Source organism: Balaenoptera borealis, assembly GCF_965194805.1.
Source record: "Balaenoptera borealis genome assembly, chromosome: 10".
NCBI lineage: Eukaryota > Metazoa > Chordata > Mammalia > Artiodactyla > Balaenopteridae > Balaenoptera > Balaenoptera borealis.
The window spans coordinates 80,238,321-80,257,226 of record NC_138874.1 but is presented as its reverse complement, the minus strand read 5'-3'; the positions used below and the strand labels follow the sequence as shown (position 1 = coordinate 80,257,226).

At 38.0% G+C, this 18,906-nt stretch overlaps 2 protein-coding genes across 5 annotated transcripts in view; one reads left to right on the top strand and one right to left on the bottom strand.

The window, feature by feature from the left end:
* The window catches only part of ATAD1 (ATPase family AAA domain containing 1), a 55,823-nt gene extending 48,941 nt beyond the window's left edge, over nucleotides 1–6,882 (top strand). For all 3 annotated transcript variants that reach the window (XM_082339586.1, XM_082339585.1, XM_082339587.1), the window contains 2 exons: nucleotides 3,237–3,370; nucleotides 5,171–6,882. In XM_082339586.1, the coding sequence (XP_082195712.1) occupies nucleotides 3,237–3,370; nucleotides 5,171–5,291 (255 nt within the window). In that variant the 3' untranslated portion in view covers nucleotides 5,292–6,882. The remainder of the gene's footprint in view (nucleotides 1–3,236; nucleotides 3,371–5,170) is intronic.
* An 8,317-nt stretch (nucleotides 6,883–15,199) lies between these two features.
* Nucleotides 15,200–18,906, bottom strand: part of PAPSS2 (3'-phosphoadenosine 5'-phosphosulfate synthase 2) — a 79,313-nt gene continuing 75,606 nt past the window's right edge. For both annotated transcript variants that reach the window (XM_082339474.1, XM_082339475.1), the window contains 2 exons: nucleotides 17,694–17,923; nucleotides 15,200–17,115 (listed from right to left, as the gene is read on the bottom strand). In XM_082339474.1, the coding sequence (XP_082195600.1) occupies nucleotides 16,974–17,115; nucleotides 17,694–17,923 (372 nt within the window). In that variant the 3' untranslated portion in view covers nucleotides 15,200–16,973. The remainder of the gene's footprint in view (nucleotides 17,116–17,693; nucleotides 17,924–18,906) is intronic.

The following is an 18,906-nucleotide window of genomic DNA, read 5'->3' as shown; positions in this document are numbered from 1 at the left end:
GTTTTCCAGTCTTTCACAATTCTCTATTGATAGATCCTTAACACGACCCACTCATTTAAAAAAGATAGTCCATGTCTAAGAAAGATAGTATACTGGTTTGGGCTTAACATTTTAAGTATGAAAGAATTAGAACTAATAACATTTATATCTGATACAAGTATCATGTCTGACACTACAGTAAGGATAGTTTTTGTTCCCTATACAGACTAACCTGAACTTATATATTTTCTGTAACAGTGGGAATAGTTAACAAGCATGGGTTTAAGGAGACAGACCTGAGGATCCCATTCTGGCTTGACCATTTCCTACTGTGTGACCTTGAGCAAATATTGTTAGCATCTCTGTGCCTCATTTTCTCACTTGGAAATCGGAGATAATGCCAACAATCTCATAGAGTCGGTTTGTGAATTTAAATTAAATAATATATGTAAAATGCTTTGATTATTATGCAGTGTACAGTCAATGGCAGATATAGTGAATAACCGCACACAAATAAGTGCTATTCTTTCAAGCTATTTTGGACGTTCATTAATTTATTCCTATTTTGCTCCCAGTACTCAAAACCTTTTTTTAACTTGGGAATTGCCTTCATACTTGCCTAATAAAAATAATTCTCATTATTTCACGGTTTATCTAGAGCCATTATCTTAAAATAAAAAGGGCTACTTTTAGAGTGCTTGCTGTGTGCCAAGCATTGTGGTAAGATACACATCATTTTATTTAATCCTCAATTCATCTAAGCAGTACATATTAGTACTCTTTTACACTTCTCTGGAAACTGAAATCCAGAGAAAGTTATATAATGAGTTACTCAGGTTTACATAGCAAAGTAGTGATGGAGCCTTTCTCTTAACCGTTATGGAATGCTATCTCTGTTTACTAATCTTTCTCCCCCAATGACTGGAATTTTCTATTTATTCTTTTCTTATACTTGTTTTGTTCATCTTTGTGACTTTATCACCCTGTCATGCACAAGATTTGTGAGTGGTTAGAACATAGTGTGGGCCAGCAAAGGAGAAGGCAAAGGATAGGGTGGAGGTGTTGATTGTTTGAGGGAGGAGGACTAATTTTTAACATCTCGGAGAATAATTTGGAAGGTCTTTTATTTTAGACATATACACAAATAACTTTAAATCTAGCACCTGGATTTAAAAGGTGACCCTAGTATATTTTGCTTCATGTCAACCCCTCCCCCGCTCCCTCACCCCACGCCATCCTTGGTAGCCTGCTGTAGAGAGCTCTCAGCACTATCCTGAACTTCGTTGTGTGCATTTCCATAAACGTGTGTGGGTAGGTAGATACATAATACAGGTACAGGTGCAGGTTATTTTTTCTCTTTCACTGTTACAAACTATAGAGAAATTAGGTCCTCGTATACGTCTGATTTCCTATATACACGTGAGTTTCTGAGGCACACAAAAAAGTTTAAACTACAAAGAGAATAGAAAAGTCTGACTGTAATCAGACTTAAGGCTTCTTGAAGTATGACAAGATACAGTGAACAAAGTGCAAGAACAGGTCACAGGGAAAACATTTGCAACCCTATAACCAACAAAGGACTAATATCCAGATTATACAGAATTCCTGTAATCAGTGTGTCAGCTTTTATGTTTGTCCATTAGATCACAGATTCTAACTATAACTAGCCCTAGGAACTTATCGTCTTATATCCGCAGTATTGTTACAAATCTCCCAGTATTGTTGCGGGTTTGTCCATTTGTTATATTTTTCTGGTGAATTATTTTTTATCATTATGTAATGATTTCTGTTTGTGTGTGTGGTGATTACTGATAAATTTGCATTTGTTCTCTTTTATTTTAGTGCTTTCCATGTATTATGCTTTTTTTTTCCTCCCTGGACTCCCCCCACCCACCCCCTGCCCACACCTTCCCCTTTCCCCCTCCAGTTCCCTCACCTCCCCACCAGTCCTTCGTTCTTCAGTGTTGCTCTTGTGTTCTTCATTCCTGTTTCCCTCTTCCTCTAGTCATTTGGAAGTTACACATTCTCTTTTAGTGCTACTTAGTTCTTTACCCCAAACTAAATGATTATTATTACTGTTTTTATATATTAAAGCTTAGATTTATCTATATGTAGCTTACCATTTTCCTTGCCTGTTCCACACCTACCTTCTGGGTGCAGTTTCCTTTTTATCAAAGAATATGTGATTTCTCTTTATTTAACCTCCACATTTAGGACTGAGAACCCTGTCATGTGAGGTCACAGTTGCAGAGTTAACAGTACATCCCATGTTGTCTTACCTCCAAGTCTCTTGTCCTTGTGTAGAGTTACACGGGGTCTTCCACAAAGACAAATGGGAATTTAGTAACAAATGAAGATGGCATTTCCAGTCAACTTGGGGAAAATAAATGTTAAGACGAACGGTTAGCTATATGGGGGAAAAAAATACAGCTGGATCTTTACCGCATTGTGTTCAAATCCTGGCTCTGGCAATGGTGTGAACTTGGGCAATTTATTTAACCTCTGCAGATTTTACTATTTTCTGAAAAGGAAAATGAGAATACTTCCCTGTCAGGATTAAATGAGAATACTCCATGTAAAGTACTTAATACAGCGAATGATATATAAGAATCATTTAATACATGTTAGTTACTATAATTAATTTTTTTCTTTCTCATTTTCTCTTCTTAAGCTACATATCAGCTTTTAAGTATCCCAAGTCTGTTATGTGCCCAGGAGGATCACTTAATTGGCTTGAATGTATAAGCTTAGGTTGGGGAGCAAAACCATAGGTGCTGAATTAGTGTTGAGGTAGTAGAATATCAAAGCATTAAAATGAGGGTTAGAATATTTTAGTAGAATATGATTTTTGTAATATCATAATATTACAAAAATCAGGTCTCAGGACTTAATGATACAGGCTATTTGCCAAGTATGTTGACTATATTATAAAAAAGTGTCAAAGTGGGACCTTCCTAAGAGGCACCAAAGTCAATCCAGCAATATTCGAATGCCTATTCTTCCCCATCACTCTGTGATATATCTAGTAAGACTTATTTATGTTTTGATCATAATGACAATTACTGAAAATTAGATTTCAAATTTTAAGCTTTTATGGTTAAAAAAAGAAAACTTCTAGAGACTGAAAATACTATCTATTGATTCTCCTTCCATGCTGTTCCAATATGCTTAACTTTCTTTAATTCTAAGAATGTTTGGATATATCTTTTGCAGTATATTTTACATTTTTTTTAAAGCATGTTTTACATTTGTTTAAGGTGGATAGGCATGTGGACCTGCTGGAAGTTGCCCAGGAAACTGATGGGTTTTCAGGAAGTGACCTAAAGGAGATGTGCCGAGACGCTGCCCTCCTCTGTGTCAGGGAATATGTTAATTCTACATCAGAAGACAGGTATGTGTATTTAGAGTTGATCTCTTAGTATTTGTCAAACCCTTTTAGAGCTTTTGGGATAGTTTCTTTTATTTTGCTTTATAATACCAACTCTGCTTATGGAATAAAAAGGTAAATTGGAATTTAAAATTCCCCTAACGTTATTTATTGCCTTTTTTCTGAAGGAGAATTCTGGAAATGAATTTGCAAGGGAGGGTGGTTTGGGGAAGCATCTGAAATGAAGAGAAAGAAGTAAAAGCTGAATTTCTACTGGAAATCCATGAACTGGGTTACAGAAAGCTGACAAACTTAAGCTTACCCATCTCTACCAGGAAAACAGCTGCTCTGGTATCCCTGGATTGCTTTTGTATTTTAAATTTTTACATTATGGAAATGAGTGCCTTGTCTTCCAGAAATTTCACATTTATGGGGACGTTGCTGTGCACTAGACTTCAACTTGTTAATAATGTATTTACTAAAAAAGAAGTCATTTGTCACTGCAGCAAACTTGAAACCAGTTTCAAAGTATCTTGAGCTTGAGAAACCAATCTTGTACCAGCTGTATTAGTGAACTGGAATATGGAATAATGCAGCTCTGATGAACAGAAGTCCTGTGTTTCCCATAAGGCCACTTGCCCTGAACCAGTGTAACACTGCATTTCTAAGCCCCTGTTCAAAATATCAACCTTCTAACGTGACTCTTAGCAAACCAGTGTACTTTGGGGGCTTGTGTCGAATGAGTTCTCTACCTCTTGCCCCATTGTTTCTCAGTCTCCCTTCTTCATCCCCTGAGGCTTTCATTCCAAGTGACCTGGATTTGCCTGTCTTATTCATGTGTTTAATTACATTGTATTGCCTAGCAAGCTTTGCCAAAAAAGGTTTCTCTCGGTATAGAAAGGTTTGCATGAAAGCTACCCTGTTAACTTGGAGCTGTGCCTGCACTGGTTCTGGACCTATCTTTAGTGTTCCCTTGGGCCCCTTCGTGGAGAGGGTCACTCCATTTATTTGTTGCCAGATTAATCCAGCTACTCTAGCACTAAAATTGGGAATACTTTTGACCTCTGTAGCCAAGAATCTTATCTTCTGAAGATTTTTATTCTTGCATATATTAAGAGGAGAAAAAAAACCGCTATGAATAAATTTTACTTAAATCAATTATTTTAATGAAAATTCTGTTTTTCTGCTGTCCTTAAAGCCCTGAAAATGTTATATTTCAATGCGAAAAGTCTGGGTAATGGACTTAAGTTATCATAACTTTTTCCTTGAATTATTTTTCCTAAGTGTTTATAAGTTACAAAGGAGACATTATATATTGGATCATATTTTTCTCCTTATTGAAGTGGGGAGGACTTAGAGTAGTTGGTTTTTATTAGTAGGAATGAATTTTATTTTCAGTTTATTTTATCAAAAGCTAAACACATGCATGAATATTATATACCTAAGACTGCTACTCTTTAATTCCAGTTTTCATGGGAATAACTTTTGAATCCTTGATTAGAATTATAATCCCATTTAGATCAACTTTCACACCTTTATATTCTTAGTGTGAAGTATTTGATTTTAGTTACCAAGCTATAATGTTTATAGCCAGCCATTTTAGCTTCCTACCTCTTGCTGGTAAGTGCTTTTTAAAAACCTCTTAAGACATTTATATGCATAGATTAATTCCTTGGAAGAATTCACGTGAAGCTGTAAATTGTGGTTGTCTTTGGGGACTTGAATGGGTAAGAGACTTCATTTTTTAGTCTTGGTAAAATATTTTAGGGAGATGTATTCTAAAATTATTTGAATATTTGGTGGGTTTTTTTTCTTGCATTTTAGCCATGATGAAGATGAAATTCGACCTGTGCAACAACAGGACCTGCATCGGGCAATTGAAAAGATGAAGAAATCAAAGGATGCAGCATTTCAGAATGTTTTAACACACGTTTGTTTAGATTGAGAGTAAAGATAATTTGTACAGTTCAATGTGATCCAGTTTGGTGTGCCCTCTTACCATTAGTGGAAATAGAACAGAAGGAGGAGTGTTCTTTAAACAGTGAGGGAGTTACATGTTCATGACACTGGTTTTATACTCTGAATTCTAAGTTATTGAGATATAGTTGTTATATAAATGGTATTACTACTTGTGGAAAATCATGAGGAGGAACAATTTAATTAGTCTGAGTGTGGGTGCTTGTGTTTGACCTCTTTAGCCATATGTTGCAGCCTTATAGCATCTAAGCTGGTCTTAAAGTAACAAATGATTTACTGAGTCATTAGTGAGAATTGGGGACTTGGCTAAGTGCTGGTTTCTAGATATGTGAGTGTGTGTGTGTGTGTGTGTGTGTGTGTGCGTGCGTGCATGTGTGTATATTAAATGTATATATTCACACATTTTATATTGACATTCTGTAAATAGGTTTGAATACAGAAACTTTTTTTTACTCCAACTACTGAATCAAAAAGTACCAAATAGCATATCTCAAAACTAAGGTTAATGGTTGTGTCTAAAAGGTACAGTGATTCAGCCATTTCTAGTTGTCACTTGTTTCAGTTGTTGTTTGTGTTTTTTTGTGTTTTCTGAGGTGAGTGTTTCTCTGCAGCTGAAGTTGGAGTCACCGCATCAGAGGCTTAGATGTGGCTCAGTTATGGTTGTCAGGGTAGTCAGATAAAAGACTTGCTCAGCGGTCCGCACTGAGTGCTTGTCAGCCCCTTGGGTGACCAGAACTGACTTCATCTCCTCTGCAAGCACACTGAGTAGAGACATTTTTTTAATTGATACATGTGAAGGTGGACTGAAAGCCTTTCAGAAGAATGGCTTTGAAAAACCTCAGTGCCATTCAGTACATGTATGTGACTTTCCTTTTTTCATTTAATGTAACAGTTCTGTTGTAACCATGGTTTATTAGTATTATTTTAAAATTATATGTTCTTTAATTATGGTCACATATAATTTGGTCATCAAAAATGAAATGATAGTTTAAAACAACTAGCTGTTACTAAATGTGCTAAAAATACCCATTTTGTAATTTTAGTTTTTTTTCTTAGCATATTATAAATTATGCCCTACTTAGTACAGATATGCACAGCAGAATCCCCATATTGTATCTGTAGTCATTTGATGCTGTGTGCACAAAATATGACACTTTTTTTGTCCAAAATTTCATTAGCCAGAATTCTGTTATAGGCACTTAAACATACAGCATGAGGAAAATGGCACAATATGATCTTGAGGTGCCTTCTGAATTTTTGTTTTTATTGTATTTCTTTGAAAATTCTCAATCTTAATTCATGAGCTACTGGATTAATTTCTTTGATAATAAGTCTCTCACTAGAACCCATTGGATAGTTTGTTCTTCATTTGTTCTTTGAATGGTGGGTGGGGTAGAGGTTCAAGTTTTGAAAAATTGTGAAGATGATTGAAAAATTGAATGCAAAACATAAGATACCAAAAATAAAATATTTCGTCTCCATTTTTAATAACTATATTATACTATTATTTTATAAGTATGTAATAAAGAGGTCCCTCTTAATTGAGTTTTCTCTACTTACTCCTTTGTCTTTTTCAGTTATGTAAAATTTTCTGGGGTTGTTTTGGTTTATAAAACTTGCCCTTGGACTGTTTTCGTCTTGCCGTGTAACTTTTATAGCATACATTCTAGTATATAACCATTATTTTGTTTTAGTATGAATTTCAGTAGTCATTTAATTTTAATCTGATGGCATACTGATCAAAAATAGGAGTGACATATCTCTCTTCATGTCCTTTCTTTTTGTCTTCTTTTAAATTCAGAATATCCGATAGTAGTAGTTAAATTTATCATAGTTTGAATCATCAAATGAAGTTAGAGAAATACACTAAAGCCAACAACACATGGCTCATCTAGGCATCTTAATATCTTAAAGTAATTGAGGAAACTTTACTATATGATTTTAAGGAACATTTAGTGTTATATAATATATCCTTTGCTGTAGACATATTTGATGTAAGCTTTTGGCATGCATTGGATTCTAGGTTCTAAGGTATTTCATTTTGGCTAACAGTTAAAAGTACTGGATCTAGAGTTAGACTGCCTGAGTTTAAATCCAGGCTCCCTATTAATTAACTGTGTATAGTTGGACTAGACACGTAACTTAATGAGACTCAGTTCCTCATTTATAAAATGGAGTGACAGCGGCACTCATCTTATAGGGTGTGTAATGAGATGATGTATGTAAGGCACGTAGCGTAGTGCCTTCCATAGTACTGTTCAGATGTTTGCTGTCACATTATTTTATTGCTTTTACACACTGATGTACACATCTGTTTGACCAGGCTCAATTTTTAAGCATTCTCCATGCTTAAACTATTTCCATGATCCCTAGATCTCTACTCTAGGGATTGAGATGAAATGATCACCTGTGATGTTTCTCTAAAAGCCTCATTGTTGGAAGACATCTGGTAAGTCTGATGTGTTTCAAACTATTCCCTGGCCTTTTTAAAATAGAGTTTAGAAACTCAATATTTCAGTCAATTCAGTATCTCCTTTCCAATTTATCTCCTTTCTCATTCAACCCTGCACCTGCAGGGTGATGCAGAACTCACTGTGTTATCAATAGCTGGATTGGAGTAATGTAAATATTCTATATGACCACAATAACCTAACATTACTTAGTAGCTATAACTTGAAGGTTTTGAGTCGAGGATGTCTCAAGCTTTGAGTGTGCCTAAATAAAAATGGTAGGAATTTCATTGGTAGGAATTTTTCTTTTTTAAACTAGAATTGTTTTGTTTGTGGACAAATGTTACATCTTCTTCTGGATAAAGGAAATGAATTCGATGATGTATATTTTATAGTTCTCTTTTTAGCTTCTCTTAAGGTCAATGTCAGAATATTGAATAGAATTCTGATACGCTAAGCATATATCCTGCATGACTAAAATCCCAGCACCAACTGGAAGCCTCAAATAAAGCCATAGAATCATTCCATTTAGAGCTGACAGAATATTTAGAGAGCCTTCATTACTGAAATTGTTATAAATTTAGTTATCAAAGATAGAGTTCCCTAATCATCTCAAAAGTTACAGCTCTCTCTCTCTCTCTTTTTAATTGAAGTATAGTTGATGTGCAATGTTGTGTTAGTTTCAGGTGTACAGCAAAGTGACTCAGATATAGATATATGTGTGTGTGTGTGTGTGTATATAAATATATATAAATCTTTTTTATATATTTATGTATTTTATATATATATAAAATCTTTTTCAGATTCTTTTCCATTATAGGTTATTATAAGATTTTGAATATAGTTCCCTGTGCTATACAGTAGGTTCTTTTCTTTTTTTTTTTCTTTTCTTTTTTTAACATCTTTATTGGAGTATAATTGCTTTACAGTGGTGTGTTAGTTTCTGCTTTATAACAAAGTGAATCAGCTACACATATACATATATCCCCATATCTCCTCCCTCTTGCGTCTCCCTGCCACCCTCCCTATCCCACCCCTCTAGGTGGTCACAAAGCACCGAGCTGATCTCCCTGTGCTATGCGGCTGCTTCCCATTAGCTATCCATTTTACGTTTGGTAGTATATATAAGTCCATGCACTCTCTCACTTCATCCCAGCTTACCCTTCCCCCTCCCTGTGTCCTCAAGTCCATTCTCTACGTCTGTGTCTTTATTCCTGTCCTGCCCCTACGTTCTTCATAACCTTTTTTTTATTTTTTATTTTTAGATTCCATATATATGTGTTAGCATACGGTATTTATTTTTCTCTTTCTGACTTACTTCACTCTGTATGACAGACTCTAGGTCCATCCACCTCACTACAAATAACTCAGTTTCATTTCTTTTTATGGCTGCGTAATATTCCATTACAGTAGGTTCTTGTTGTTTATTTTATATATAGTGTGTATATGTTAATCTCAAACTCCTGATTTATCCCTCCCCCCACCCTTTCCCCTTTGGTAACTGTAAGTTTGTTTTCTCTGTCTGTGTGTCAGTTTCTGTTTCGTAAATAAGTTCATTTGTATCATTTGTTTTTTAGATTCTACATAGAAGTGATATATTTGTCTTTCTCTGTCTGACTTCACTTAATATGATAATCTCTCAGTCCATCCATGTTGTCAAAAGTTACAGCTCTATGTACATGTATAGGTGAAAATTCTGTCCAGGTCATCATGTTCATGAAATTGTATTGAGGAAAAGATGTAAGGGTATACACATTGTTTTATTGTGCTTCACAAATAGTGCTTTTCTTTTTTTTTTTAAACAAATTGAAGGTTTGTGGCAACCCTGCATTGTCAGATGATGGTTAGCATTTTTAGCAACAAAGTATTTTTTAAGGTATGTACATTGTTTTTTTAGACATGATGCTGTTATATACTCAACAGACTACAGTACAGTGTAAACATAACTTTTATGTATACTGGGAAACCAAAAAATTTGTGTGACTTGCTCTACTGAGAGATTTGCTTTATTGCAGTGGTCTGGAACCAAACCCACAATATCTCCAAGGTATGCCTGCATAGCACAGATGCCAAAAGCAAATGAGATCAAACCTTAAAAAAACCATTTAGCATGTGAGTAAAAATAAAACCTCCTTTGTTAACACTGGTGTGAATTTTACACTGTTAATACTAACACCGCATAAGGGTCTCATTACCAAAACACTGAACTGGGAGTATATTTTTGTGATTGTCTAATATTTACTGTTATAAATCTGCTTGAGAACAATTTTAGATAAAAGCTTGTTTGCTTTGAGATACAGTTTCCGTGAATGTTAGTGCTGCTGTGGAATGCATCAAGGACACAGGTTTGTGAATCATGACAGCTCAGTTTTAAAAGTAGAGCCAAACGTTGAAATAATTACCAACATGCAAGATTTGGAGCTGAGAATAGAACACATTGGAGTATGCCTCACTGCCCTGAAGGTACATAGCTTCCAGAAATTCTAAGAATGACCAAGATACTCAAACAGGGGATGGTAATATATCATCCAGTAAACAAAGTCCTTTTGCAGACATGTCTGAGGGAGATGAGCATTGTCTACCGGGCCACAGTCATAGCCTTGTGAAGAGTACCAGTTAGGGTTCCATTGCAGGCAATCAACTTTAGCTGACCTAAGCAATAAAGGATTTATTTGAAGGATATGAGGAGCTTTTTTAAGATCAGAGGGAAGCTGAAGAACTGGACTTAGGTTAGGAACTCTGAAAGCTCCAGAAGTTTTTTTAACAGGAATTGCTTAAGAATCTTGCTTTTATTCCTCTACTGGATTAAATGAACTCCAGATGTTTATCTTTAAATTGCCCCATTCAAGATTCAAAATCCTGGAAGTGTGCAAAGCCAAGTCAAAAATCACCTCCTGGCAGTTCTGGAGCTTTGAGAGAATGACCCTTCAGGAACTCCTTTGGCTTAAATGGTTTGAGAGCAAAAGTACACTTGACCCTTGAATGACACAGGTTTGAACTGCATTGGTCCACTTATCCTCAGACTTTTTTCAGTAGTAAATACCACAGTACTACACAGTCTGCGGTTGGTTGAATCTGCAGGTTCAGAACCACGGATACGGGGAACTGTGGATACGGAGGACCGACTATAAGTTATTTGGGGATTTTTGACTGTGAAGAGAGTCGGCACCCCTAACCCCTCCGTTGTTCAAGGGCCAACTGTATCTGGGTTTACTGGTCAACTGCAAAAGGAGAGTGGGGTTTCATCCAAAGAAAATTGAGTATTGTGGAGAACGTGGCTAGACAAGAAAGTGGTAAATGACCAGCTGGTCACATGAGGCCAGTACTGCCAAGGGCAGTATTATGACTCAGGTGGGCATGCCGGACATACGAGCAATATACATTACAGTTTGTGTGGACAGGCCTTTAGGGACTGTTTGGTCCAGTCCCATAAGCTTTACCACTTGATAATGGATTGCTACTTGGCATGCCCAACTCTGCAGCCAGGTGATCACTTTTTAACTTGTAATTTATGTTGTTCCAGATAGTAGGTGTAAAACAAAACAGTGGAGACTGAAGTATAATATGGGTTTTTGTTTTATTTCCAGGAACTACAAGCCCATTCCTCTGATAGGCAGTTAGTGTGAAGGGCTGATCATTCCCATTTCTCTTAGAGTCTAGTCAGGCTGAGTCTGGGCTGTAGCTTTAACAAGATTGAGTAGACCAGGCTTAGCCCAACCCCTACCCTCTCAGGCAGTTAGTTGCCTTTTGATCTTGGCAGTATTTGAGCTGGGAGGGGTTTGGGTGCAGGTTCAGATGTTTGTGGTTTTTCTCCGTATTCATTTCTGACAGGGTTCTGGCAATGCACAAGACTTTGAACCCCTCTTCTGCCATTTTCTCTGAAAAATCCAGGGAAGGGGACTTGTCTAGCCTAGCAGTTTGTTTTTAAATGTGTTTCCAGATTTCAGTCACTATTGTCTGAGTGTTGGCTGAATTCTCCACATGGCTGCAAAGTCTCTCCATCCAAGGCAGGCCTGCTCTTCCACACACTATATCCATTCTCAGGAGTCTACCCTGGTATAAAAAAAAAGGTACCAAGGCTCTCTGCTCATTTCGGAAGGGCTTATTTCTGCCTGGAAGTCAGTTAATGAAGTCCTTGCATCCACTGTTCTTTGCTAGTCTCCTGGAAAAGTATTATTTTTATTTTGTCTGGCCTTTTCTTGTTACTATATGGAAGTGAAAGTCTTTTGCATCCTTCTACATTCTAGCAGAAGAAATTGTGCAGGGATTTATTATAAGTCATGTAAAGTTCATTTTCAGCTTTATAAGTTTCAGTCCCAGTTGTGGAACTCTATGTTAGAGAGTGCACTAGAGAGCGCGTGCACAGTGTAGCCTTGGGCAAAATCTCTTTACTTTTGTGGGCGTCTGTTCCCTTATCTGTAAATGGAAATCATAATGTGTACCTTCTGTTATTGTTTTAAGAAACATATGAAAATGCCTCGGGAACTAGCAAGTGACTATGTCTGTAGGTCATCACGTCCTTAGAGTCGTCATCTCACGTTTCTGGGCCTCCATTTCCTTATCTGTACAATAATGGAAATGCTGAAATAGATGTGCTTTAAGTTCCCATCCCAGTTTTCACTAAACAGCACACTGATGCAACAGTGGCCGTGTTGAGAGACACGGCCACATCTTGGGGCCTTAGCAATAGCAATACTGACCTGATCATCAGGACTTCTAAACTGGGTGACTTTCTTAGCTACTGATGGGTGTCAGCCTTGGTAAATGGACTTGTTTTTGTTTTTTTTAAATTGGAGTCTTCAAGAATGGAGCCTTTTTTTTTTTTTTTTGGCTGCATTGGGTCTTCGTTGCTGCGCACAGGCTTTCTCTAGTTGCGGCGAGTGGAGGCTACTCTTTGTTGCGGTGCGCGGCCTTCTCATTGCGGTGGCTTCTTTTGTTGCGGAGCATGGGCTCTAGGCACACGGGCTTCAGTGGTTGCAGCACAGGGGCTCAGTAGCTGCGGAGCATGGGATTCAGTAGTTGTGGCATGTGGGCTCAATAGTTGCATCACATGGGCTCTAGAGCACAGGCTCTGTAGTTGGGACGCACAGGCTTAGTTGCTCCGTGGCATGTGGGATCTTCCCAGACCAGGGATTGAACCCATGTCCCCTGCATTGGCAGGCGGATTCTTAACCACTGCACCACCAGGGAAGTCCCTGGACTTGTTTTAATAGGCATAAGTTATGAAACATGCCATTAGGTAAAGTCATAGACACTTCCAGGTACTTGGTGTTTTTGTTTATTAAATGTGTTTCTTTGGCTCTTTTGAAGCTGTAAGCTTTTTCGTTGGTTGTTTACTTTGAATGTCCAAAGATCTGCTACTTTATATAATTTTTTTTATAATTTGAGGATAGGATTGGGGTACAACCTCTTTAGTGGTTGATGGAATTAATTTCTTCCATAAATGTAGGCTCTTCTTGGTGAATACATTTATAGATGCCAGTCTTTTAACTAGTTTAAAAGACCAGATCAATATTGGAGTTGTTTACATGGAAGTAGGCCATTATTTTTTAAACCTGTGCTGAGCTGAACTTTACCTTTGAACTATTTATGGAAAACAGGCTTATGCAATAAATATAATCAAGATTTTTCTTTTTACCCATAAGTGTGTTTAATACATTACAGTATGTAAGAGCTTTCACAAACGTTTTATTAAAATAGGTGCAGAGCAGGTTTGAGTTTCTGAAACAAGCCAACCCTATTTAAGAACTTTACCAAAAGTATGTATTATTGCTGCCAACAATTACAAATACATGTTATGACATTTAAAAAGCTGTGCCCCTCTGTTTGTCGCTTATGTATTTGAAGGTAATAAAACTGTATTACTTTTTAAAACATTCTATAATTTAGATTTCTTACTGATTGAGACTGGTCTTTCCTGCAGTTAATCCGAATGAGGAAATCTATGGAAAAGCTAATGGCTTGGCGGGTAGGGGAGGTTACCTCCGTTACTAAAGATAAGCCATTGAAGAACTACAAGACTTACCTACGAAAGGCTTGTTTCTCAGTTTGTCAAGAGTTCTTTGCGTCATCACTCTTTCCTAGCCCCGTAAAAAAGTATTTTATTTTGTCTAGGTTTTTATCAGACTAAAATGTCCAAGCTCGTCATTGATCCATTTATTTTTAGTCATTTCAATAAAATTACAATATAAGCAAAAAAAATAGGCACCTTTGGAGTACTGTATTAGTGAATTGCTTGTATACATCACTTTAATCATTTGGTGAATATGTATGATGAGTGGCCCAATAATAGCTAATATTGACCAAAGAATTAATGCTAGGGAGAAGAAAAAATTAGTGGTTACTCTTTCAATATCTATATAGTTAATTCTTGATAATTTGTGCATTATTGGTAGTGGGATATACATAAATAATAGAAACCTTTATCATTCAAATCTCAAAGGCAAAAGTGTTCTATCAAACCTTCACACATTGTTGATTGCTCTGGTGCTCCTCTAATTTCCTGATTACTTACCTATCAGGAAAGTATATTCACGATCCATGCTAGACCTAAAAGTCAGGTAATAGGAGGAAGATGAGGAAGAAACTAAGATGAACTTGCTGTTCTCAAATCACTGAGATTTGTTTCTTCTTGCAGGGAAGATGGATTGGAAAGGAATCTTGTGGCCTGATATAAATGCTGATAGATTTGTAAGTCCACCATTATCTGAATGAGTGATTCACATATGCCCTTCGCACCGCCCTGTGCAGTATGGCATACTCCCTTGGCACCACTTATATCTTTATGTACTTACACATTCCCTGCTCTACTTTGTCCAGGTGCCAGCAAGTAAGGATCTGGGGAGAAAGAGGAAGTGGGAACAAGTGGCACCTTTGAGCTGGCTATCACACCAGTTTTGTTTGGAGTGAGGACAGGAACAAAAATTTGCATGAAGCCTTCAGGACGGAAGAGAGGCAGGGACTGAAGGAGGGAAACAGCCCCAAAGCTGCAGGCCTGTCTGAAGGCCACTGAAAGTGTGGGTGGCAACAGGTATCCTTTCTGCATACACCAGTAGCAACTGCTGACGTGAGTGGAGGCGTGGGAGTTGTGGAAGAAGCACAACTACTTCTAACCCTGCTGGTGAAACTCTGTGGAGGCACTTTGAAGAAAAGGGAACAATAAGTTAGGAAAAATTTTAAAAGTTTGTCAGATCCCAATGCACTAAAATCCTGGGGTGAGGTCCCTGAGGAACTGTAGTGCTTGGCTGAAACCATGTGTCATTCACATCGAGAGCACAGTTTAAAAAATGACAGGAACAAGGGTAAACAGTCTCTTAATTATGGTCTGAAAGAGAGCTGCTGTTCTCTCCAATTATACAAAGTCACAAGGGCTTCAACCAACAGATGTCAACGCACACTTGATACGAGATGCAGGAAAGACTCAGCCTTCATTTTGAGAAATTTATTAAAATAAGAACAAGCATCAGTTGTACATAGAAATAATCATTTGCACTAAGTGGTACTCAAGCAGAAGAGCAGTTTTAAATATATTAAAAAATCACAAAATACATTGGTTAAGGCACCTACATCTTGTCTCATGTTTTCAATAAATATGCTGTTTTTTAAAAAGGCAGTAAGGACCTCTGATTAAATGAATATAGGCACTGTGCTATTAAAGATAGTCATACTTTGCTGTGGCCACTGTGATTTATTCTCAAAAGAACTTTCATTAGCTTGGTTTAGCATTTAAAAAAACAAAGCTGAGTATGAAAAAAAAATCACAGTTTTCTCTTTCCAGTCTTAAGTCTCTTCCAGAGAGACCTATGTACAAAAGGTACTATTTCTTCATACATTCCTTAGTAACGAGGAATTATGCAGAAGGTGCAAGATTGCCTCCCAGAAAGTAAAGCCATCAGAGGTTGCATGTTTCAGAACAGCATGAGTCTTTGGGAAAGTATTTTTTTCAACTGCAATAAAATCAGCTGGGTTTAGAAAGCTCCAGACCTTACAGCATCCAAGAAGACTGGTAAGTGCCCTCTGTTCAAGGAGTTTTGTTAGGCAATTGAGGGAAACCAGGTCCAGCTCCTGTGTTGTACAGGGTAGACAAAGCACCAGCCTGGGAGTCAAGGGGCCTGGGTGCCCGTTCAGTGCCACCAGCACTTCCAAAATGCCAATTTGGCACTTTTGTTACAGTGCTCATAGCTCATGAAGCCTGTGCTTGTGCATCGTCTTAGTTTGGTCACCTGTAAGATGAAAAGGTTGGAGCTTCCTGCGTTTTTGTCCGGTTCCAGCAGCTCGCTAGTCTGATGGTCTGAACTGTTTTCGGTCACAGCTGATGCCGCTGCAGGTAATAGGCGCAGCCTCTCCATAGACACAATGACCACAGCAAAGAGGAGAAAAATTAACTCTCCACAACATTGCCAGATTGTTTGAGGCGTGGGTGCAAATCTTTTCATCAAAGCCCTGTATGCTATTTAATTAAAAGACACCGTTTAACTGGAGTTATGTTATTCACAGAAAAATATTAAGACTTCTCTTCTTCTTAGATAATATAACTTCCGTGGCAGAACTAGGTTGCATAGATCTCTGAGATTAACTTCACATTTTCACACATTTGGTTTCTCCAGTCAGGTCATACTTCAGCACCTAAGATACTGGGCAGTAAGGCTGGATACGGGCACGAGGGAAATACTGGCAAGAATCTTGACATGAGCCACTCCTCATTTGGGGTGAGATTTTCTTTTCTTTTTCTTTTTTTGTCAACTGTATAGAAGGGGCTGCCCATCTGATTTCTTTTACTACTGGTATATGACATGGGAGAATGCAGGTTGGCAAGACTTAAGCTGGGAGACATGCTTTACTTTTTGGCAAGTAAACTAGACACATGGTCAAAGCTTTACGAAATCTGGGACCTACTGCTCAGATGCAGTAGAAAATACAACTAAAATTTCATTCTGAAATGATAATATTGCTTTTACCTGCTAAGGTTTGGTCTTCAGTTTTACTTTATACACACACACACACACACACACACACACACACACGTGTGTGTGTGTATATATATGTTGACTTTAAATTATAGAGAACATTTTTACCTCATTATAAAACATTAACTTTAAAGTCAATCATTGAGAAGCAATTGGATACAAAGCATCTAATCACAAAAATAGAAAAAGAAATCACAGAGCACTTCAGAAAGAAACTCTGGTGCTGAAGGGCATTTAGTTGTTCTTCTCCAGGGACCTGTAATAATCTGTCAGGACTTTCCATGCTTTGGGGGCCATGAAGCCATCTGGGGGATTCTCTCCTTCACGGGCCAGCTTCCTCATACGAGTTCCTGAGATGAAGTCAAACTCATTGTGCCTGTCAGAGGGTAGCAACAAAGAACTCAGCGTAGGTAAGTAACATCTACCTTAAAGATCCCAGGAGGAGGATGGGTTCTGAGACCACATTGTTTTCTTTCTGTAAAATGCTGCATCTTCTAAAATAAGCAATTCACTAAATCTTCAGTAAAGGAACTGGCAGAAGAAAGGGAAGTCATGGCAGCTACCCATTCAATACTGTACACCTACCCAGTTCATGGGAAGCGTCTTCTGTTAGCTCTGCCTACTTGTGTGAGCTCTGAGCGTGGTGCGTGCTCTGTAAATGCTCATTGAAATCTTTTTCTGTGTTTACTTCCTTTCACATACTGTGCCAGGCACTCAGTGCATGCTCAAGGAATGTATGTTAAAAAAGAAATATTCATGGACCATCTGCTATATGCAAGGGGCTGTGCTACAACTTCAGGGGACACGAAATGTGCAAGACCAGGTCTTAGCTTTCAAGGGACTCTCATTCCAATAAGGAGCATGTGGAGATGCACTGGGGAGCTTTCTGAAATTTTGCCTCATCATTCCAGCTGTACAGATGTTGATTTAAAGAATTTTCCTCTGAAAACCTACCTTGCTGGGTCATAGAAGTCCATGGCTTTTTTGGCTTTGTTGTAGGCAGCCACTCGGAATGGAATGATTTCCACAGAGGTGAGGCCAGGGGCCATGGTCAAGACCTTGGCCCCATGAGTAGGTTCATACAGGTCTTTCTTGGTCTCAGGGTGGGGCATTCCTGCAGGGTCCCGGCCCACAATGTAGAAATTGGCCCCTGCAACCATCCGGGACCTGCAGTGCCATTGGACCTAGGAAACATCACAGAAAGGACATGCTGGTCATCACCGGCCAATCCTGTGGGGTCCCTGTTTATGGAGACACCCCTTTATTCTGCTTTGGAAGTAATTCAGTGATGTGGGTCAACTAATAGCTGCAAGGAAGTCAGTGAGGTGTCCAAGACTCCTGCCCTTGTCATCTTTTTGGTTATATTGGGTAGGATATAGGAGCTTTAAAGATAAGACTCCTCCCTCTTAGACCATGAGTTTATATTTCCTAACCTCTCCAGACTAACAGACCGGGAACACTCAGATCGTACTGTTCCACAGAACTATGTGGATTTCACTTCCCAGTTCCTCCCTATTCAAAATAAATCACAGTTTAAGGGAAATTACAAACTCCAGTATCTCTTACCATCTGACTGCCAGTAACGAGCTAATTAACCTTCATATGCAGACATTGATTCCATTTCGACACAGCATTGGGATTTCAAAATAAGTTGCCCTCCTTAGAGCTCAGATAGAAATATAAAGGATGGGGAAGAGAGCGAGGGGCCTGGAACTTTGATCTGGTTGAAGAGAATTAATTCATTAAACTCAGTTTGGAGCATTCCAAAGGGCTGAGACCTTTTCAATTCATCATAGTTCCTGTAAACTTGTTGAAATCCACTACACTGGTGGTGCAGTGGGACACAGAAAGTCTCTGTTTGATAGGCTCAGTGTGTTATGATGAAAGGGAGACATTAAGGTTTTAAAGACATCTTCTCCCTTCTAATATAGCTCACCGAGCATGGTGAATCACTTAAGAGTGACTGGAACTTCTGATATACTGGGCTAGATACATCTTGCCCTGTAACCCAGGTAAGCTGTATTATCCACCTCGTTCACATACCAACTTCCACAGTCTCAAAGGCAGTGTGTGACAGGTTTGTTTGATTTGGTGTTTCTAGCATTTTCACAGATACTATATGGAAACATAATTAAGTTGGATAAAGTGAAGAGACCAGAAGATTTTA